Here is a 15,854-nt window from a genome sequence, read left to right as displayed (position 1 = left end):
GGCCCATCCCCGCCGCCTTTCGCCTCTCGGCCCCGCCCCGCGGTCGGAGCGCTCCGTGCCGCCCGGCTGCCCGTGGCGGACGGCGGCGGCGCGGCGGGCGGCGCTTTGGAGGTCGCGGGCTGCGGGGACGAGGGACCGGCCGGCTCCTTCCTGGGCCTCCCCATGGCGAGAGGAAAACGAGCGGAGCGATCTCCGCGACCTCGCTTCCTCTTCCCCCGCCCCGCGCCGCCACGAGCCCGCGCTCGCCTCGCCCCGACGGGGCCGCGCTTCCCGGCAGCGCCCGCCCCCGCGCCGTCCCCGTCCCGCCGGACTGCCCGCTAGGGGGCAGCACCGCGCCGCCGCGCCCCGCGCCGCCCGTGTCTCGCGGCGCCGCGCCCCGAGCCCCGCGCCACGTTAGGGCAGCTCCGCTCCCAGCCTTGCGGCACGGTTGCCGCGTGGCCGCGGCGCCGCCGGAGGGAAGCGGTGACCGCGCAGAGCCGCGGGCGGATGTGCTGCGGCCGGTCGGGAGGCAGCGCCGCAGCGCCGTGCGTCCGCCGAGCCGCGCAGGCGGTGCCCGGCTCCGGGCGGAGGTCCCGCAGTGTCTGCGGACCGCTCGGCTCCGCTCGGCGCTCGGTGCGGAGTTGGCGGAGCGCGGCAGGACGGCGGCGGTGCCTCCCCCGTGCGTGCTCTAAAAAAAGTGCAGCGGCAGCGCGGCCCTATCTATAGCGCGGGGAGGGAGCTGCCTAGATTAGCCCTGCATCTGCTGGGCTTTTGCCCGGCCGTGCTCAGGCTGAGGGATTCCCGGGCCGGGTTCTCCGGGATCTCCCTCCCAGCGGAGCCGTTCCAGCTGTGCCGCCGTTCCCTGCCCTCCTGCCCCCTCCGCGGCCACGCGCTTCGCCCGAAGGCTCAGCTCCCCCCAACCCCCTTGCTTTCTCCTGCCCTTCTTCAGGGCTTTCCCCGTACGCCGGGCTGCAGTGGGTCCCACGGAGGGTGGGTTTGGGGCGGATGCTCGGCGTCACCGCAGCCTGACCTCCACCCTGGGGCTGCCGTAGCAGGGGCCGTGTCCCTTTAACGAGGCAGGGCTTGAAGCTTGTGCCGCTGGCACAGGGATGGAGCGGCGGTGAAGAGCCGGTGCCAGAGCGGCAGCCTGCAACGGGAGGGGCGGTGGCATCCGTGAGCGCAGACCCCGACCAGAGCAGAGGGAATCGCTCCGGTCAGAAGCTTGGTGCGGCTCTTGTCGGTGCTGAGCCCCCAATCCCTGTGTCATCGTCCTCCAGGTAAGGCCCGGGGGGGTTGGGTTGCGGTACCCAAGGTTTGTGTGATCGTGAAGTGAGGTGGTGAGCAGTGCAAGTGCTGAGATCACCGCCCCAGCGGGACCTGCACTGCTGGTAACTGCCCCAGGGCATCAGTCCTTGGGCTGTGCCAAAAATGACCGCTGGCCACCGGTGGGACCCTTTGTCAGAGCTGCTTGCTAGGATTGTTCCCATGCTGAGAGAGATCCATGGGGTTGGGATGCTTTTATTTTTGGGGTTGCACTGAGGGGAAGTTCCCTGGCATGGGGCTGTAGTTTTCTAGGGGTTTAGTGGGAGGGAGTGTGAGGCAGAGCTGGAGGGAGCTCTGAGCTGAGCCAGCTGCAGTGTGCTCGGTTTGGGGCTGTGATGGGGCACCATCTCTGTGGGGCTGCCATTTCCCCTGCCCAGACTGAGCTCTTCCAGGTGCAGTTCTGACAACTTTACAGCTGCTCATAGCAGGGAGAGCGAGGAGGGGGCTGCAAAGTGCTGGAGGTGGGGAGGGGTCCTGGTGGTGATTCTGCACTGGGCACCATTTGCTGTTCTAGAGGCTGAGGTCAGGGTGAGGAGCAGCTCTGCTTTTATTCATCACCTCGGGGCTTAGAGCAGCACACGGGGCCAGATGGGCCCTGTTTACCCTGCGAGTGTAAATGCAAAGAGAAGTGATAAAAAGCAGCTGGAACAGCTTCTGCTGGCAGCCCCGGTAAACAAGGCTGCGTGGCAAGGCAAATAGCGGGCACGTTGCTGAGCACTCAGCCAGGCTCCTTGGGAACTGATGGGAGAGCTTCGGGGTGAGCCCATCCCTGATGGCTCCAGGCAATGGGGCTGGGGCTGTCCCTGTCTGAGTGCTGCTCCCACTGCTGACCCAGAATGGGTGCTCCCCTCTTCCCATGTTGGGGTTAGAATGGGGTTACTGTTAGGGGTAGGGTTACGGTAAGGATTTGTGTTGGGGTTAGGGTTAAGTTTAGCTTTAGGATGTGGCCAGGCTTAAGGTTAGAGTTAGGATTAGTCTTAGGGTTAGGATAGGGTTAGGGTCAGTTATAGGGTTAGGGGTAGCCACATGCGTGCATCCCTCTGCTTCCCCCTCCCCTCTTTGCCTCCCATCAGTGCAGCACTGACCTTGTTGTTAATTATTAAACCCCCAGCAAACACCGCACTCTGTTGTGCCCTAGTTACGCCGTGGGCTTCTTGTGCATCTTTTTTTTTTTTCCCCCAAGCAAATTACCCTGGTAACCTCTGTGGGTGGATGGAGATAGGAGTGGCAGATGCTCCTCTCCCCGCCAGCACAGGCGATGGGCTGCAGAGGCCCTGGGGCTGCCGAGCTGCTTTGTGTGGCCAGGAGACAGGGATGTGTGGCCGTCTGCTTCTGGCCGTGTGGGCTCTCATGGCTCCACAGGGCTGAGGTTTGGCTCCAGAGCAGAGATTTGGGTTCAGGTCTGTGTGTGTCCCTTTGTTGATGTGCGTGAGCCCCTTCTCTACAGACCCCCTCCCAGAGTCTCATCCTGCAGCCGTGCTGAGGGACCAAGGGACCATGCCAGGTCTGTACGTGCTCTCCTCCTGGGAGGCTCTGCCCCTGAAGAGCTCCAGGGTGAAGGCATGCGCGAATGGGTACGTGCTGAGCATCACTGCCCAGCTCCTGTACACCAACCCACGTGAAGAGCCCGTGGAAGGTAAGGACGGTTACTGGGGTGCAGGGACCGTATAGACACCATGCTGGGGTATCCCGTTCCAGCCCCATTGCCATTCTGGACTCTGCCTCTGGACTCTCTCCCACCTGCAGGTGTCTTCATTTACCCGCTGGAGGAGTCAGAGCTGGTGGCTGGCTTTGAGGCAGTGGTGGGCAGCCGGCGGGTCACCTTCCAGGTGCAGAGCCGGCACCGGGCGCAGGATTGCTGCCTGCAGTGCGGCAGCAGCCCAGGGCGGCCGCGCCGCTGTGCCAGCGGTGAGTGCATGGGGCAAAGCACAGTGGCACGAGGGGCTGACCAAATCCCTTTGCTGCTCTGGGAGAGCTGGAGGGATGCTCCTCTTCCTTATTTCTGCTTTCCCTAATGACTCCCCAACTTTCTGCCATTTCAGCCCCATCCTCTTCCTATCTGTCCAGCTTTTCCATCCCTTTGTGCTCCCCTCTGTTGTCCCCTTGGTGAGTAATTAGTTCAATTACCGATGCCCACGTGTGGTCCCTCCCCTCACCCAGGTCACCTCGTCCTGGATGAGGACACCGAGCGTTCCACCTTCGTCATCATCACAGGCTTAGTGGGGCCAGCGGAGAGCCTGGCCGTGACCCTAAACACAGTGCAGGAACTGCCCACGCTGCCGGGGGGGGCCCTGCGCCTCGTCCTGCCCCCCGTCCTTGTGCCACGTGTCGCCACCGCCCCCGAGCGTGAGAGCGAGCCGGGAAGCTTGTGTGACGACAGGTTGGCCCTATGGTGATTTTCACGGCTTTCTGAGTCTCTGCCGTCCTGGGGTTGGGGAGAGATGCTGGGTTTGCAGGGGAGGTGTGAGAGCTGCCCTCACCCCATTCCCCTTGCAGCCCCACCAGCTGTTTTGGGGGACCTGGGGCAAGGAGCCAGCCTGCACCCGCAGCACCTGTGGAGAGCACAGATGTCTTCAGGGGACAGCCCTACAACCCCTTTCCTTACGAGTTTGCTTTTGAGCTGCTGGTGAAGGGCCCGTGCCTGCTGGCAGGTAGGGCTGGGGGCTTCTAGAATTGCTCTGCATGTGGCATTACCACTGTTTGAGCAGCACTGCTGGGCTCTGAGTCAGCAGCCTGCATCCTCAGAGGGGGTGTGATGGATGGAGGCTGCAGGGGCACGTCAGGCAGCCAGGGTGCTGCTGGCTGCCATCAGCACGAATCCCATCAGCGCTGGCTGGTGGCTTCCTCGGGACCAGGTCCAAGTGGGTCTGTGCCCCCTCCAGGCCTGGAGAGCCCAACCCACGCACTGCGTGCCGATGCCGACCCCTGGGCCAGCTCTGCCACCACCACCTGCGTCACCCTGGCCGAGCATCACCACTATGACAGGAACGTGGAGATCATCCTCTACCCCTGTGGTAAGGGCTGCGGGTGCGGCAGGTCCAGGGGTGGTGGGTGGGCTTGCCCCCAAAGCGTGGGGCAAATGTGAACACTTGCAGAGCCCCACCAGCCCCACCTGGTGATGGAGGAAGGCGCCATGACGTACCCCGAGTATGAGGCACACATCCGGAGCCGCCGGGATTACGTGCGGATAGCCAGGAGGGACGGCAGTGGGGAGAGACAGGTGAGCGGGCATGGCTGTGACTGGGAGGAAGAAAAGGGTGGTGATGGTGGTGGTGGTGGTGAGGAAGGCCCTGGCGTGGGTTGCATTGTGAGGCTGAGGGATGCGAGGAAGCCCCCCACCCCTTGCAGGTGGCTTTTGTGCAGAAGCGTTTCCACAAGGACATCTTCCACAACCCTGTGCTGATGCTCAACTTCTGCCCGGAGGTGGAGGCCGCCCCAGGGGCCCTGCAGAGTGTCACCCGTGAGGTCCTCTTCCTCATAGATCGCAGTGGAGCCGTGAGCGGCCCTGATGTTGACAGGGTCAAGGTGAGGCAGGGCGGTGAGCACAGGGACCCCGCACCGAGCTGGGAGTCCTGATGGCTGTCCCCATCCCTAGGAAGCGCTGCTGGTGGCCCTGAAGAGCCTCCCCCCAGGAACTCTGCTCAACATAGCAACCTTCGGCACAGACCTGCAGCCTCTCTTCTCCTCCAGCCGCCTCTGCAGCAATGTGAGTGCTGTGGGGGACCCCCTGTCCCCTTCCATCCTCCCCACCCGCTCCTGCTGTGGATGGCTGCCCGGTGCCGTCCCCACGAGCCGGCTGTCCTGGCGGGCAGGAGACGCTGCAGCGGGCCTGCTGCTACCTGGGTGAGCTGCGGGTGGCTGCGGGCAGCCCTGACCTCCTGGCAGCGCTGAGTTGGGCGCTGGCACAGCCCCTGCACCATGGGTACCCCCGGCAGCTCTTCCTGTTCACCGCGGCGGCGGCAGTGGGTGACATGGGCCGCATCCTGCAGCTGGTGCGCAGGCAGGCTAGCACCGTCAGGTACGACGTCAGGCATGGAATCCAGAAGCTTGTCCCTGAAATCAGAGGTGTTTTAGTGCACGGGTCCCTCCTGCAGGTGCTTTAGCTTTGGGATGGGCCCGCGGGCATGCCGGCGGCTGCTGACAGCCATAGCCAAGCTGAGCCGTGGCCGCGCTGAGTTCCTGGACCTGGCTGAGAGGCTGCAGCCTAAGGTAACGGTGGGGTGGAGGGCACGTAGGTTAAGGTGGGGCTGGACACCAGCTTGTGTCCCTGCCCCAGCTCATCAAGGCCCTGAAGAAGGCGATGGAGCCGGCCGTCAGCGACATCACCATCGACTGGTACGTGCCCGACAGCACTGAGGCTCTGCTCTCCCCCACTGAGATCGCAGCGCTCTACCCCGGGGACCGGCTCATCAGCTACTGCACCCTGTACAGCATCGCCCGGTTCCGGGACCAGCGCCCTGCGGTGAGGCTGGGGGAATACTGCCATTGTGGATCCTCATGACCACCTTTGTGGCCCCCTCCAGTGCTGCCACAGGGGCTGACACTCTCTCTGCAGGGCCGGGATGCGGCTCGCCGGGGCTCAGCTGTCCCATTGCAGGAGGAGGTGCCCACCCCAGGGGGCACACGGCTGTCCCGAAGCTCCAGAGAGACCTCCGTGGAGATCTCAGCCATTGGCACAGAGGAGTCGGAGCGCAGTGAGTAGAATGGGCATGGAGAGGAGCTGAGAGGTGGCACAGGGGCTGTAAGCTGACAGCTGTGTGCTCGCCCTGCAGGTGCTGACCTCACTTCAGGGGGAGACATCTGGAAGCGTATTTACCAGCCCTCCTACATCCAGGAGCAGTACGTCCTGACGCACTGCTCGGTCAGCACGGAGCGCAGCCAGGGACTGCTGTCCCGCAGCTCCACCAGCAGTGAGTCCACTGGTTCCCGTGATGTGGCCCCTGACAGCGGCTCTGCAGCCCCCGACACTACCTCCCAGCAAGGCCAGAAGAGCCTGTCCCTCTGTGAGTCCTCCACCAAATCTGCCCCGCTGCCCTCGGCTCCTGCTGCCATCAAGGTAAAGAACGCACCAGGGCTTCTCTCTACCTGTCTGGGGCCTTGTCACACCACTGAGCCTGGATATGGGGATGTTAGGTTGGAAGCTGGAGGGCCATGGCCTGCATTTAGCCAGGGTCAGCTCTGGGTATTGCCAGCAAGCTCCTCAGATGGGTTTGTCTTGCTGGAACTAGAGAGCTGGGGACTAAAGAGCCAGTCCCCCCCAGGTGCCAGCACCCCTAGGCCAGTAGGCAACAGTGTGGCTAAGGAAAGCCTCAGCCAGCTCACGTCCTCACTGATGCTGCAGAAATGAAGTGGAAACCATGTGGCCGTCAGGCAGTGAACCTGCCAAGGCAGGGAGGGGGTGGTCTGGCTCCTGCCCGGCTGTCACAGCCCTCTGCCAAAGCCGCAGAATGCTCTGTTAGCGATGGATTTGTCCCTGCTGCTTTGTGTCTGGGTTTGGATCCAGCCTGGTCGCTGTGCCAGGGGAGGCTGCTCCCTGCTAAGCACAGTGCCGCGTCCCTGAGGCCAGGTGAGGCCAGCTGTCACCCAGCCCAGCACTGCCTGTTGCACCCTCCCGACGCGTTAGGTAACCCGCTGCACAATAGCACACACAGCTGGTGGCCTTTGCAGCTGAAATGTCAAGCGTAAGTGATTTCCCCAGTGTAAACCATCCCTGTGCTCCTGCTGCTAACTGTGGGTGCTGCAGCTGTGTCCCAGTGTGGGGTTTTCAGCACCCACCTGTCTGGAGCAGCTGAGCTCAGCCCCCACAAATGCAAACATCACCAAAAACACATAGAATCGTTGAACCGTTTGAGTTGGAAGGGCCCCTTAAAGACCATCTGGTCCCTGCACTGAACAGGGACACCCACAGCTCCATCAGGCGCTCAGAGCCCCATCCAGCCTGACCTTGGGTGTCTCCAAGGATGGGGCATCCCTCCTGTCTTCACGTCAGCCCTAGACAGATGTTTGCAAACTCACGTCTCGGTGCTGTCATTCCTTCCCATGTGCACTGAGCACTGCATGAGCACAGCCCGCTGTGAGGGAGGTGATGAATTTTGGGTGCCAGCTCACACTGCAGCAGGGCAGGGTGCCAGATATGGCTGCGGGGGTTGAGTGTTGGCAGAGCTGGACCTGCACTCTGTGCCGCTGAGCCCCGGCTCGCCGTGAGCTCCCCGCAGGTGCCGGTGTCACTGAGCAGCGAGGAGCTGGCACGGCAGCAGAAGGCGCTGGCACGAGCTGCCCTGGCCGGCCGCAGCTTCTCCTCACCGCACGGGGAGCTGGATGCACGCCGGCTCTGCCGTGCCCTGGAGAAGGTGTCCCAGAAGAGGAACCAGTCTGTGGAGGGGCAGCTGGACCAGCTGGGCCCCAGGACACCGCGGCTGCAGCGCAGCACTGGGGAGTCAAGTGAGTGCTGGCCCTGGGAATAATGGTCATCCCAGTGTCACATGGAGTCACTGCACTGACCCTGCGTCCTGGGCCACGCAGATAACCTCCTGTCACCGACCCACCTGGACTGGGACATGCTGGTGGAGCCCTCTTACCTCTTCAGTGCAGTGGTGCCCGAGGCCAAAGAGCCCGGTCAGGGTGATCCCTGCCTGCCCCTACGCTGCCACGTAGTGATCCACGGACTGCACGCAGGCCAGCCTGTGTCCTGGGAGGTGACGGCCTCACTGGAGGCCCTGCTGCAGCCACGAGATGGGGTGGGCAGTGAGGAGCCCCTGCAGCGGGTGGCCACAGCAGGGGAGAAACCATTGCATGGCTTGGCAGCACGGTCCGTCATCCAGGACAGCGAAAAGGCGGCACAGCGTGAAGCTGAGCTGGAGCAGGGTGAGTGCTGGTCCCTGTCCTGGTCACCATCACCATCACCGCTTGCTGACACCTTGCTCTGTGCAGGTTTCGCCCGCCGCTTCCGCCTGAAAGCCATGCAAACCAGCAAAGCCTGCAACGTGCCTTCCCTCTACACGTGCATGGTGCCTGTGGATGGGGCCACACGGGTGGTGCTGCCCGCAGCCCCGCAGGTGTGGAGCACAGGTAGGGCTGGGGGGGACGGGGTGGGGATGGGAAATTGAGCATGGCATATGCCAAGCTGCCATTGGTGCCTTGCAGCCACACGCAGCACAGGCATGGCGGGGAGCCGGCATCGCCGGCAACGGGATATGGAGGAGCGGGAGGCTCTCATTGGTGCAGGTATGGACCCAAACCCTGACATCCCACCCCAAGCCCTCAGGGACCTTGATGACCCTGAGCATAGCAGGGTGTCCCCCGAACTGCAGGTGCCCAGCCCAAGTTGGTGGTAATGAGGCTGCAGGAGGAATTGATCTCTGCTCCACGTTGGGCACAGGGTCAGCAGCAATGTGTCACGAGGACTGGGCTGTGCAGGTCGCCGGGCCTCAGTGACCTCAGTGCTTTGCTGTTTTGCAGAGAGGGATGAGGTCCCTGGGTCTCCGGTTAGTGCCTCCTCTGCCACCTCTGGCTGGGAAAAGCAGAACGGCTCTCACGGTACGGACACGGCCCTGGGGATGAACCCATCCCTGTGCACTGTGGCCTCTTTGCACTGCCTGCTTCTCCCATTGCAGGGCTTCCAACCAGCCCCTCGGGCTCCTCCATGGCTTCTCGGAAATCCACAGAGAGCATTGCTGGCTCCAGGTGGGGCTGCGCTGCATGGGTTCTGAGGTGGGGGGATGAAGCACCTCAATGGGAGGAGTCAGGCAGTGTCACCTCTTGAGTGCTGCAGGTGTGGGTGGGATGGGAGGGTGAGTGGTCCAGCCCCATCTTTGCAGCAGTGTGCAGGGGTCCTGCTACCCCTTACTAAGGGACAGGTGGCACCTTGCCCTATTCATTCACTGTTTGCAGGTTCAGCCTGACCAGGCGCAGGGGGCCCAGCCTAATGCTGCGACCACAGTGCCTCAGCCCTGAGAGCGAGTGCTCCAGCACGGCCGCCAGCCACAACTACCTTCCTCTGGTAAGGACCCTTCCAGGCTGTGCTTGGTATCACCAGCTGCAGCTGCAGAGGATGCTTTTCCAGTGGCTCTGAGGAGCACTGCTGCATCCACAGCATTGGGCAGCCCCTGCAACCCAGGTCCCCTCCTGCAATGCCAAGTATTGGAACTGCAGACAATCTGGGTCCCTGCTCGCTCCGCTCAGTCTCCTAACCCCCTTGCAGGTGCAGTTACAGCAAGCACGGGGGCTGTTCCAGCTCACTGAGACCTTTTCTGAAGTGGTGCAGATCCCCCTAGACCGCCTGCGCCGTGCCTCGCCCTATGCCTCCCACCGTGCCAGCCTCAGCCCCACATCCCCCATGGCCAAGAGCAGCCCCGGGGCAGGGCTGTGCACCGAGGGCGAGGAGCAAATTGCAGCCCCGGAGCCTGGCTCACCCCAGTCCCACAGCACTTGCTCTGAGGTGCCCAGTGCAGCCGTGTGGGCGCAGGCAGACAGCGGACATGGCTCCGAGTCTGACACCGCTCCCCATTCGGCCGCCCCATCAGAAGCGGGCTGGCAGGACGTGGGGCTGGAGGACCTGGAGAGTGCCAGCTGGGCCACAGCCGTGGCCCTGGCGTGGCTGGAGCATCGCTGTGCCAGCTTCTTCGATGAATGGGAGCTGGTGGCAGCCAAGGCAGATGCGTGGCTGCAGGCACAGCAGCTGCCCGAGGGCCTGGATGTGAGCTGCCTCAAAGGGGCGGCCCGGCACTTGTTCCTGCTGCTGCGGCACTGGGACGAGAACATCACACTGAACATGCTGTGCTACAACCCCAACAACGTGTGATGGCCGCAGGGGCCATCAATAAAGCTGCCTGGCTCGGTGCTGCCTGTGTGCTTCCATTCAGCCCAGAGACCTGGAGAACATCAACCCTTCCCCCCAGGGGGAGGGAGCAGACAGGAGGTCAGGAAACAGCCAGGCTGCAGGAGGGGCATCAAAGCCACTCAAGCCTTGCATCAAAGAGTTTTGCAGATGCTCTAACTTAACCTTGTTCCACATGCTGCCCTCAGGCACCACTCTCCAAAAGGAGTGCACTCTGGGCATTGTCACAGCACAAGGACATTGCAGCCAGGGAAGGGCCCCCAAAGCCCCTTTATTGGAGAAGTCCTGCCCAGCACGGGCTTCCACACTGCCCCCTTTGTAGTTCCAGGGCTCGTGGCCTTCCTCAGGTGGCCAGGAGCAACCTGGAAGGAAGGCAGGCAGAAGAACAAGCAGAGGAGCAGACCTGGAGTCCCTTCCCATTGTCCAGCCAGCGCTCTCACTTTGCCTTCCTGGAGAGGGGATCGGACTTCTTGCTGGGCTGGGGGGGCTGTAGGGCTGGTGGCAGGGCTGTGCCGTACCACAGCTGGAGCAGGATAAGTCCGTGACAGATGTGCAGGGAGAGGGAGCTGCAGACAGTGGAGGGGTAGGTGTTCCAGCAGAGCTCGATCACGCCCAGCAGCAGCACCCTGTGGGGGGAGCCAGGAGTTAGTAGGGGGGTACAACAGCCTCCTCAAAACCTCAGCAGCCACATAACACCGAGCCCTACCAGCACATACTTGGGCATGTGAGTGAGCTTGGAGGTCGGGGTGCACCACAGCAGGTAGGGCAGTGTGTGGAAGTACCAGACGTAGAACTGGTAGTGCAGGGAGCGGCTGCAGCAAATGCCCAGAAAGTTGGAGGAGAAGAGAATGAAGATGATCTGTGAGCAGGCATTGAGGTAACAAACCCAAGAAACTGGAAGTGCAACCCTGCTGTGGCTCGCCAGGAGCAGCCTTCCAGTGCTTGCCCTGCCCTTCCCATTCTCCTTGCCCCCCACCCTGCCAAAGGATATTGTTGACGCTCAAGGGAGGGGACGGGTGCTTCCTCTCGGCTGGATCCTTCAGCAGAGATAGGATGCTTTCTTTGGACCTGCTCGGAAAGCACAAACATCAGTTTCAGCTTCTCCAAGCCTTTCCCATCCCAGTTTCCCCCCATGAGCCACAACCCTGGGGGCTGACAGAATATGGCTGATGGGGGACCAGTCCCCACGGGGACACCCAGTTCTCACCTGTGCCATCGGTGCAGTGCAAAGAGCACCAAGCCAGCCAGGTGGGCCAGGAGCAGCCCGGCATGGAAAGCCCGGTGCTGGAACACCTCCTCTGGGAGGAAGCGCCAATTCACTGTCCACTTGAACTGGAACTGACGGCCCAGGTCGAAGGAGCGTGTCAGGTACCCCACGGGATTCTCCAGCAGGAAGGGCAGCCCTAGGGCCACCTGCAAGATACAGCAGCCAATAATGGGGGCTCCATCACCCCCACTGCATGCTGAGACATATATTGTGGACAGCCAAAGTTGGGAGCCCTGGGGGTCTGTTGTTAGCTATATGGGGCCAACACAGGGGCTGGAGCTGCAGCACACCCACCCAAGGGTCTACAAGACGCTCTGGTGACAGCAGGCAATGGCGAGTGGCAGGGACCAACCTGGAGCACAGCACAGATGCAGAGCTTGGGGATGCAGCCCAAGAGGCCAAAACGCTGTAGGAGGAGAAAGAGCAGCCCGGGTGCGAAGAGGAGGATATTCATCTTCACTGACACGGCCAGGCTAGGTGGGAAGCGGGGTTACAGCACGGCCTACACGGGGAGAGCCTCACTCTGAGGCCAGCCCCGGCGGCCCCACACCTGAACAGCAGGCAGCCCCAGGACCAGTGGTCCTCCAGAAAGAAGTTGATAGCGAGGAAGAGGATGGCCATGGCCACAGGGTCGTTGAAGAGCCGCAAGACGAAGATGGAGTGGATGCGGTAGGAGGCGCAGCACATGAAGAAGAAGACGTACGGGGGGACCTGGCGGGACAGAGGCTCAGTGCGGGGCCTGGCACACACGGGGCGGCACATGGCGCCGCTCGGCGTGGTACCCCTACCTTGCCGGTGCGGCAGTAAATGCGGAAGACGAGCAGCAGGTTGAGCAGGTAGAGCCCGGCGAAGATGTGCTGCGCCAGGCGGATGTCGGCCCCGCGGCCCGTGGCGTAGTACAGCCCCAGGAAGAGGTACACAAAGCCGGCGGGGTAACTGCGGGCACACACCGGGCGGGCCGCGTTGCCCCCCATCCCGCCCCACACCGCCCACCTCACAGGCCCCATACTCACACCAGCGGCCCGGTGTCGCCCCGCAGTTGCGTGTAGTCGCGGGTGCCGTTGGCGAAGCCCTCCACCTCCTGCATGTACGCCTGCCAGTCGATCTCGGTGTCTGTGGGGCGGGTGGGCGGCTGAGGAGGGCGGCTCGGGGCTCCCCTCACGCCGCCCCGCACCGCCCGCTACTCACAGGGCACCCTGCGGATCACCCACAGGTTGACGCCGCCCTCCGCCAGGCACAGGCAGGCGGCCACCAGCGGCGTGTAGCGGGGCTCCAGCAGCACCTCCCGACAGACCCGGCGCAACCTCACCGCCATGCCGCCTCCCCCGACGGAACTCTTTACTGATGAGGACGCGTTTCCAGCCGGAAGCCCTAAGCGGCAGGATCGGAAGTCCTTAACGACGAGACCGGAAATCTGTAGGCAGCGCGGCGCTCCCAGCCGGAAGCCCTTAGCATATGCACGCCGGAAGCTGCACGTGTTTCGCCGCCGTCGCCATGGAGCGGCGCCCCCCGCCCGCCGCCGCCAATCGGTGCTACGCGCAGCGCCGCTTCTGGGAGGAGCGGTACCGCCGGGCGGGCGCTGAGCCCCAGGAGTGGTTGGGCGGCTTCGAGCGGTTCCGCGCGTTGCTGGAGCCCGAGCTGCGTCCCGAAGACCGCATCCTCGTGCTCGGTACGAGCGCGGTGTAGGGTGGGAGGTGGCCCCGGGGCTCGGAGGGTGCGGTTGTAGTGGTGCGGGTCGGGGCGGGGGGGCGGCGGGGCTGTGTCAGTGCGCACTAATCCCACCTGAGCCGCGCGGCTTAGCGGACTGAGCTGAGCCGGGCAGGTGTCGTCAGGCGGTGTCATCGCTGATCCCTTTAGCGGCTCAGCGGCTGTGGACAGCGACCCCCGGGGCTGAGCTGTGCCCCGCCGTGCCCGGCTCGGCACCGCGCTGCCATCCGCTGGGGTCCGGGGAGATTCGGCGGGAGCCCGCTAGGGGGTCCCGTTGGAGTCACCCCCCGGATGAGCGCCCCCGGGACACTGCTCGGCTCATGGATGGCACGGACTGGGTTGGGGGATGCGAGGTTATTGGGGTCTCATTGGGGTGAGGGCACAAGATCTTGGGGGTCCCATTGCTGTGGGGAGCACAAGGTCTTGGTAGTCTCATTAGGATCAGCCCCTGGCTGGGTATCCCCAGGACATTTCTACTGGGGTCCCTGGGGATGTGGGCAGGGTTGAAGGGCACAGGGGTTCCGTTGGGGTCCCAAGGGGTACAAGGCTGGGCCCCACTTAGGGGTCCCATTGAGATTATCCCCAGCTGAATGTTCCTGAGACAGCATTTGGCTCCTGGGGTGCATTGGCAGGGTTGGGGGATACGGGCAAGATCGGGTGGCATGCAGTGTTTTGGGTGTCACTGGGGACATCCCCCAGCTGAGCATCCCCAGGACATCCCTGCTCAGGTCACAGAGGATGCGGACAGGGTTGGGGGGACATGGTGGCAGGATTATGGGATATGACATCTTGGGGTTCTCACTGGGGTGCCACTAGGGTTCCAGGGCACAAGGCAGGACCTTGCTTAGGAGTCCTATTGGACTGAGGGACACAAGGGGGGATTCCACCTGGAGGTCACACTGAGTCAGTCCCCAGCCACGCATCCCTGGGACAGCACTTGGGTCCTGGGGAGCATGGGTTGGGGAGCACAAGGATTTAGGATTCCTATTATGCTCCCGTTGGAATTGGGAGCTCAGGGTCTTGGGATTGTCCTATTGGAGTCCCATTGGAACTGGTGATGCAAGGCAGGGCCCTGCCTGGTAGTCCTATTGGGACCAACCCCCCACTGAGCATCCCCATCCCTGCACAGGCTGTGGGACCAGCGCCCTGAGCTATGAGCTGCACGAGCTGGGATACCGTGACGTCACCAGCATCGACTTCTCACCCGCCTGTGTGGAGGCCATGCGCTCCCGCTATGCCCACTGCCCCCAGCTGCGCTGGGCCATCATGGACATGCGCTCCCTGACCTTCCCTGACGCTTCCTTCGACGTGGTGCTGGAGAAGGGCACGCTGGACGTGCTGTTGGTGGAGGAGGCTGACCCCTGGCATGTGTCCTCCCGCGGTGCCGCTGCGATGCGCCGGGTGCTGGCAGAGGTATGGCAGGGATGGGGCGGTGCCCCCTCACCCTTCCTCCCCCAGGTCCCTGAGCGATAAGTGATGGGGCTGGAGGGGCAGGGGAAGATACTGCCCCAAGCCCTTTTGGTGCCTCCCGCAGACTCTCGTAGCCCAATTCCCCAGGAGCGTCGCATATATTGAGCCCCATCCCCACGGCTATGGGTACACAGGGGGCAGTGTGGCCTTGCCAGCCTCAGGCAAGGTGACAGCAGTGGATCAGTGACAGCCCGTTAACCCCCCCCCCCATGCCAGCTCAGCTTTGATCTCCTTAGCGGGGTCCCTGTCCTGCAGTCCCCACCTCAGTGTTGCCATGGAAACCTCCGTCAGCATCAACAGGGCTGTGGCGTTGCTACGGGGACGGGTGATGCCTCGGGGCCCCCATTAATTGGCAGCAGAATGCAACAGGGGGGGCAGTGGGGTGCCGGCAGCCCCCAGCCCTCCTCCCCAGGGGCTGACATCAGAACCACGGCCCCCCCGTGGCTGGGGCTGCCCCCCATCCCCTCGTGCCCCATAGCATCCCAGCTGAGTGGGGCACCCTGCACGCTGCCAGCAACGAGCCCAACCCTGGCATCCCATCCCTGCCTGTCCTTGTCACTGGGCCAAGCAGTAAGGATTTAGGGCTTTTTTTTCTCTTTTTTTTTTTCCCATTTTTAATCCTGCATTCAATCCCTGCCCTCCCCCAGCACCGCCGGGCACAGCACCATCCTTTGGTCCCCGCTGTCCTCACAGAGGGCTCAGCCCTCTCCCTGGTGGGGCACCCCACTGCTTTTCCCACCCCTTTGCTGCATTGGACCCCCCTTACCGATCCCATTGATGCCTCTGACCTGGAAACCTCCATTATGCCACCGCTGTCCCGGGGGGGCTGAGCAGCCCCCGCCCCATAATCCTCTTAGGGAGCCCCCTAACGGGATCACCGCTGTGTGGTGACGGGGGGGGGGGGATGACTTAGGGACGCCCCTGGGGACATTCCCGTCCCTATGCCCAGTACTGGGGGGGGGCCTGTCCCAGTATGGGGTGGTCCTTGGCCAATAATGTCATGGGGATTTTTGGGATGGAGCCCCGGTGCTGTGCCGGGATCCCATTGCCGCAGCCACCCCGGCACTCCTTGGCATGCAGAGCACGCGGGAGCCGGCCGCGAGAGCCTTTTGACATTGTATAAAGCCAAGCAAGAGAATTGATGTTCTTTTCCATCCTATTAGCGGGGGCTTAGCTCCAGCCAGGAGAAAATGGTGATTAAAGGGCCGAGTCCTTCCCCATTCCAACTGCACCTGGGGGGGGGGGGGGGGGGGGGGCGGGGGCCGGGGGGGA

At 63.2% G+C, this 15,854-nt stretch overlaps 3 protein-coding genes across 11 annotated transcripts; 2 read left to right on the top strand and 1 right to left on the bottom strand.

The window, feature by feature from the left end:
• The first annotated feature begins 672 nt into the window (after positions 1-672).
• On the top strand, positions 673-10,129 carry VWA5B2 (von Willebrand factor A domain containing 5B2). 6 transcript variants are annotated; one of them, XM_042890942.1, is made up of 22 exons: positions 673-1,256; positions 2,777-2,938; positions 3,049-3,210; positions 3,463-3,694; positions 3,799-3,953; positions 4,185-4,316; positions 4,398-4,522; positions 4,651-4,827; positions 4,898-5,008; positions 5,115-5,320; positions 5,397-5,511; positions 5,579-5,764; positions 5,858-5,996; positions 6,075-6,358; positions 7,518-7,743; positions 7,825-8,166; positions 8,233-8,370; positions 8,446-8,526; positions 8,761-8,838; positions 8,916-8,985; positions 9,193-9,301; positions 9,503-10,129. In XM_042890942.1, exons 2-22 carry the CDS (start codon positions 2,800-2,802, stop codon positions 10,100-10,102), a joined length of 3,807 nt encoding a protein of 1,268 aa, XP_042746876.1. In that variant the 5' UTR covers positions 673-1,256; positions 2,777-2,799; the 3' UTR covers positions 10,103-10,129. The 6 variants fall into 6 exon arrangements, with proteins under 6 accessions (XP_042746876.1, XP_042746875.1, XP_042746874.1 ...); XM_042890941.1 differs by having other exon boundaries at positions 2,762-2,938; XM_042890940.1 differs by having other exon boundaries at positions 2,750-2,938.
• A 195-nt stretch (positions 10,130-10,324) lies between these two features.
• On the bottom strand, positions 10,325-12,734 carry ALG3 (ALG3 alpha-1,3- mannosyltransferase). Of its 4 annotated transcripts, none has more exons than XM_042890932.1 (9): positions 12,594-12,734; positions 12,419-12,518; positions 12,194-12,341; positions 11,956-12,116; positions 11,700-11,878; positions 11,346-11,551; positions 11,130-11,206; positions 10,855-10,999; positions 10,325-10,764 (listed from the first exon to the last, which is right to left on the bottom strand). In XM_042890932.1, the coding sequence occupies exons 1-9, from the start codon at positions 12,718-12,720 to the stop codon at positions 10,363-10,365; spliced, it is 1,545 nt and encodes a 514-aa protein (XP_042746866.1). In that variant the 5' UTR covers positions 12,721-12,734; the 3' UTR covers positions 10,325-10,362. The 4 variants fall into 4 exon arrangements, with proteins under 4 accessions (XP_042746866.1, XP_042746867.1, XP_042746868.1 ...); XM_042890933.1 differs by having other exon boundaries at positions 10,845-10,999; positions 11,758-11,878; XM_042890934.1 differs by having other exon boundaries at positions 10,495-10,764; positions 11,758-11,878.
• Positions 12,735-12,899: 165 nt separating this feature from the next.
• Positions 12,900-14,525, top strand: EEF1AKMT4 (EEF1A lysine methyltransferase 4; the record flags this gene model as incomplete). The annotated part of the gene is made up of 2 exons (XM_042890931.1): positions 12,900-13,074; positions 14,242-14,525. Coding segments are annotated over exons 1-2 (459 nt in total), but the record flags the coding sequence as incomplete, so codon positions are not given.
• Positions 14,526-15,854: the final 1,329 nt, after the last annotated feature.

The sequence above is a fragment of the Lagopus leucura genome, unplaced genomic scaffold, assembly GCF_019238085.1.
Source record: "Lagopus leucura isolate 7727_CA_CO unplaced genomic scaffold, USGS_WTPT01 95-14_obj-0_obj, whole genome shotgun sequence".
NCBI classification, from domain to species: Eukaryota; Metazoa; Chordata; class Aves; order Galliformes; family Phasianidae; genus Lagopus; species Lagopus leucura.
The sequence above is the reverse complement of the archived record's forward strand: the minus strand, read 5'-3'. Positions and strand labels throughout refer to the sequence as shown.

What these genes read in the sequence shown, in the direction of transcription:
- VWA5B2 (XM_042890938.1), top strand. Translation starts at nt 2,725, where the DNA reads ATGTGCGTGAGCCCCTTCTCTACAGACCCCCTCCCAGAGTCTCATCCT. An exon ending in GGGCCCGTGCCTGCTGGCAG is followed by an intron (nt 3,954 to 4,184) that starts GTAGGGCTGGGG and finishes TGCCCCCTCCAG; the next exon opens with GCCTGGAGAGCCCAACCCAC. An exon ending in TGAAGCTGAGCTGGAGCAGG is followed by an intron (nt 8,167 to 8,232) that starts GTGAGTGCTGGT and finishes TGCTCTGTGCAG; the next exon opens with GTTTCGCCCGCCGCTTCCGC.
- ALG3 (XM_042890932.1), bottom strand. Translation starts at nt 12,720, where the DNA reads ATGGCGGTGAGGTTGCGCCGGGTCTGTCGGGAGGTGCTGCTGGAGCCC. An exon ending in TGGGGCTGCCTGCTGTTCAG is followed by an intron (nt 11,879 to 11,955) that starts GTGTGGGGCCGC and finishes CTTCCCACCTAG; the next exon opens with CCTGGCCGTGTCAGTGAAGA. An exon ending in GCACTGCACCGATGGCACAG is followed by an intron (nt 11,207 to 11,345) that starts GTGAGAACTGGG and finishes CTTTCCGAGCAG; the next exon opens with GTCCAAAGAAAGCATCCTAT.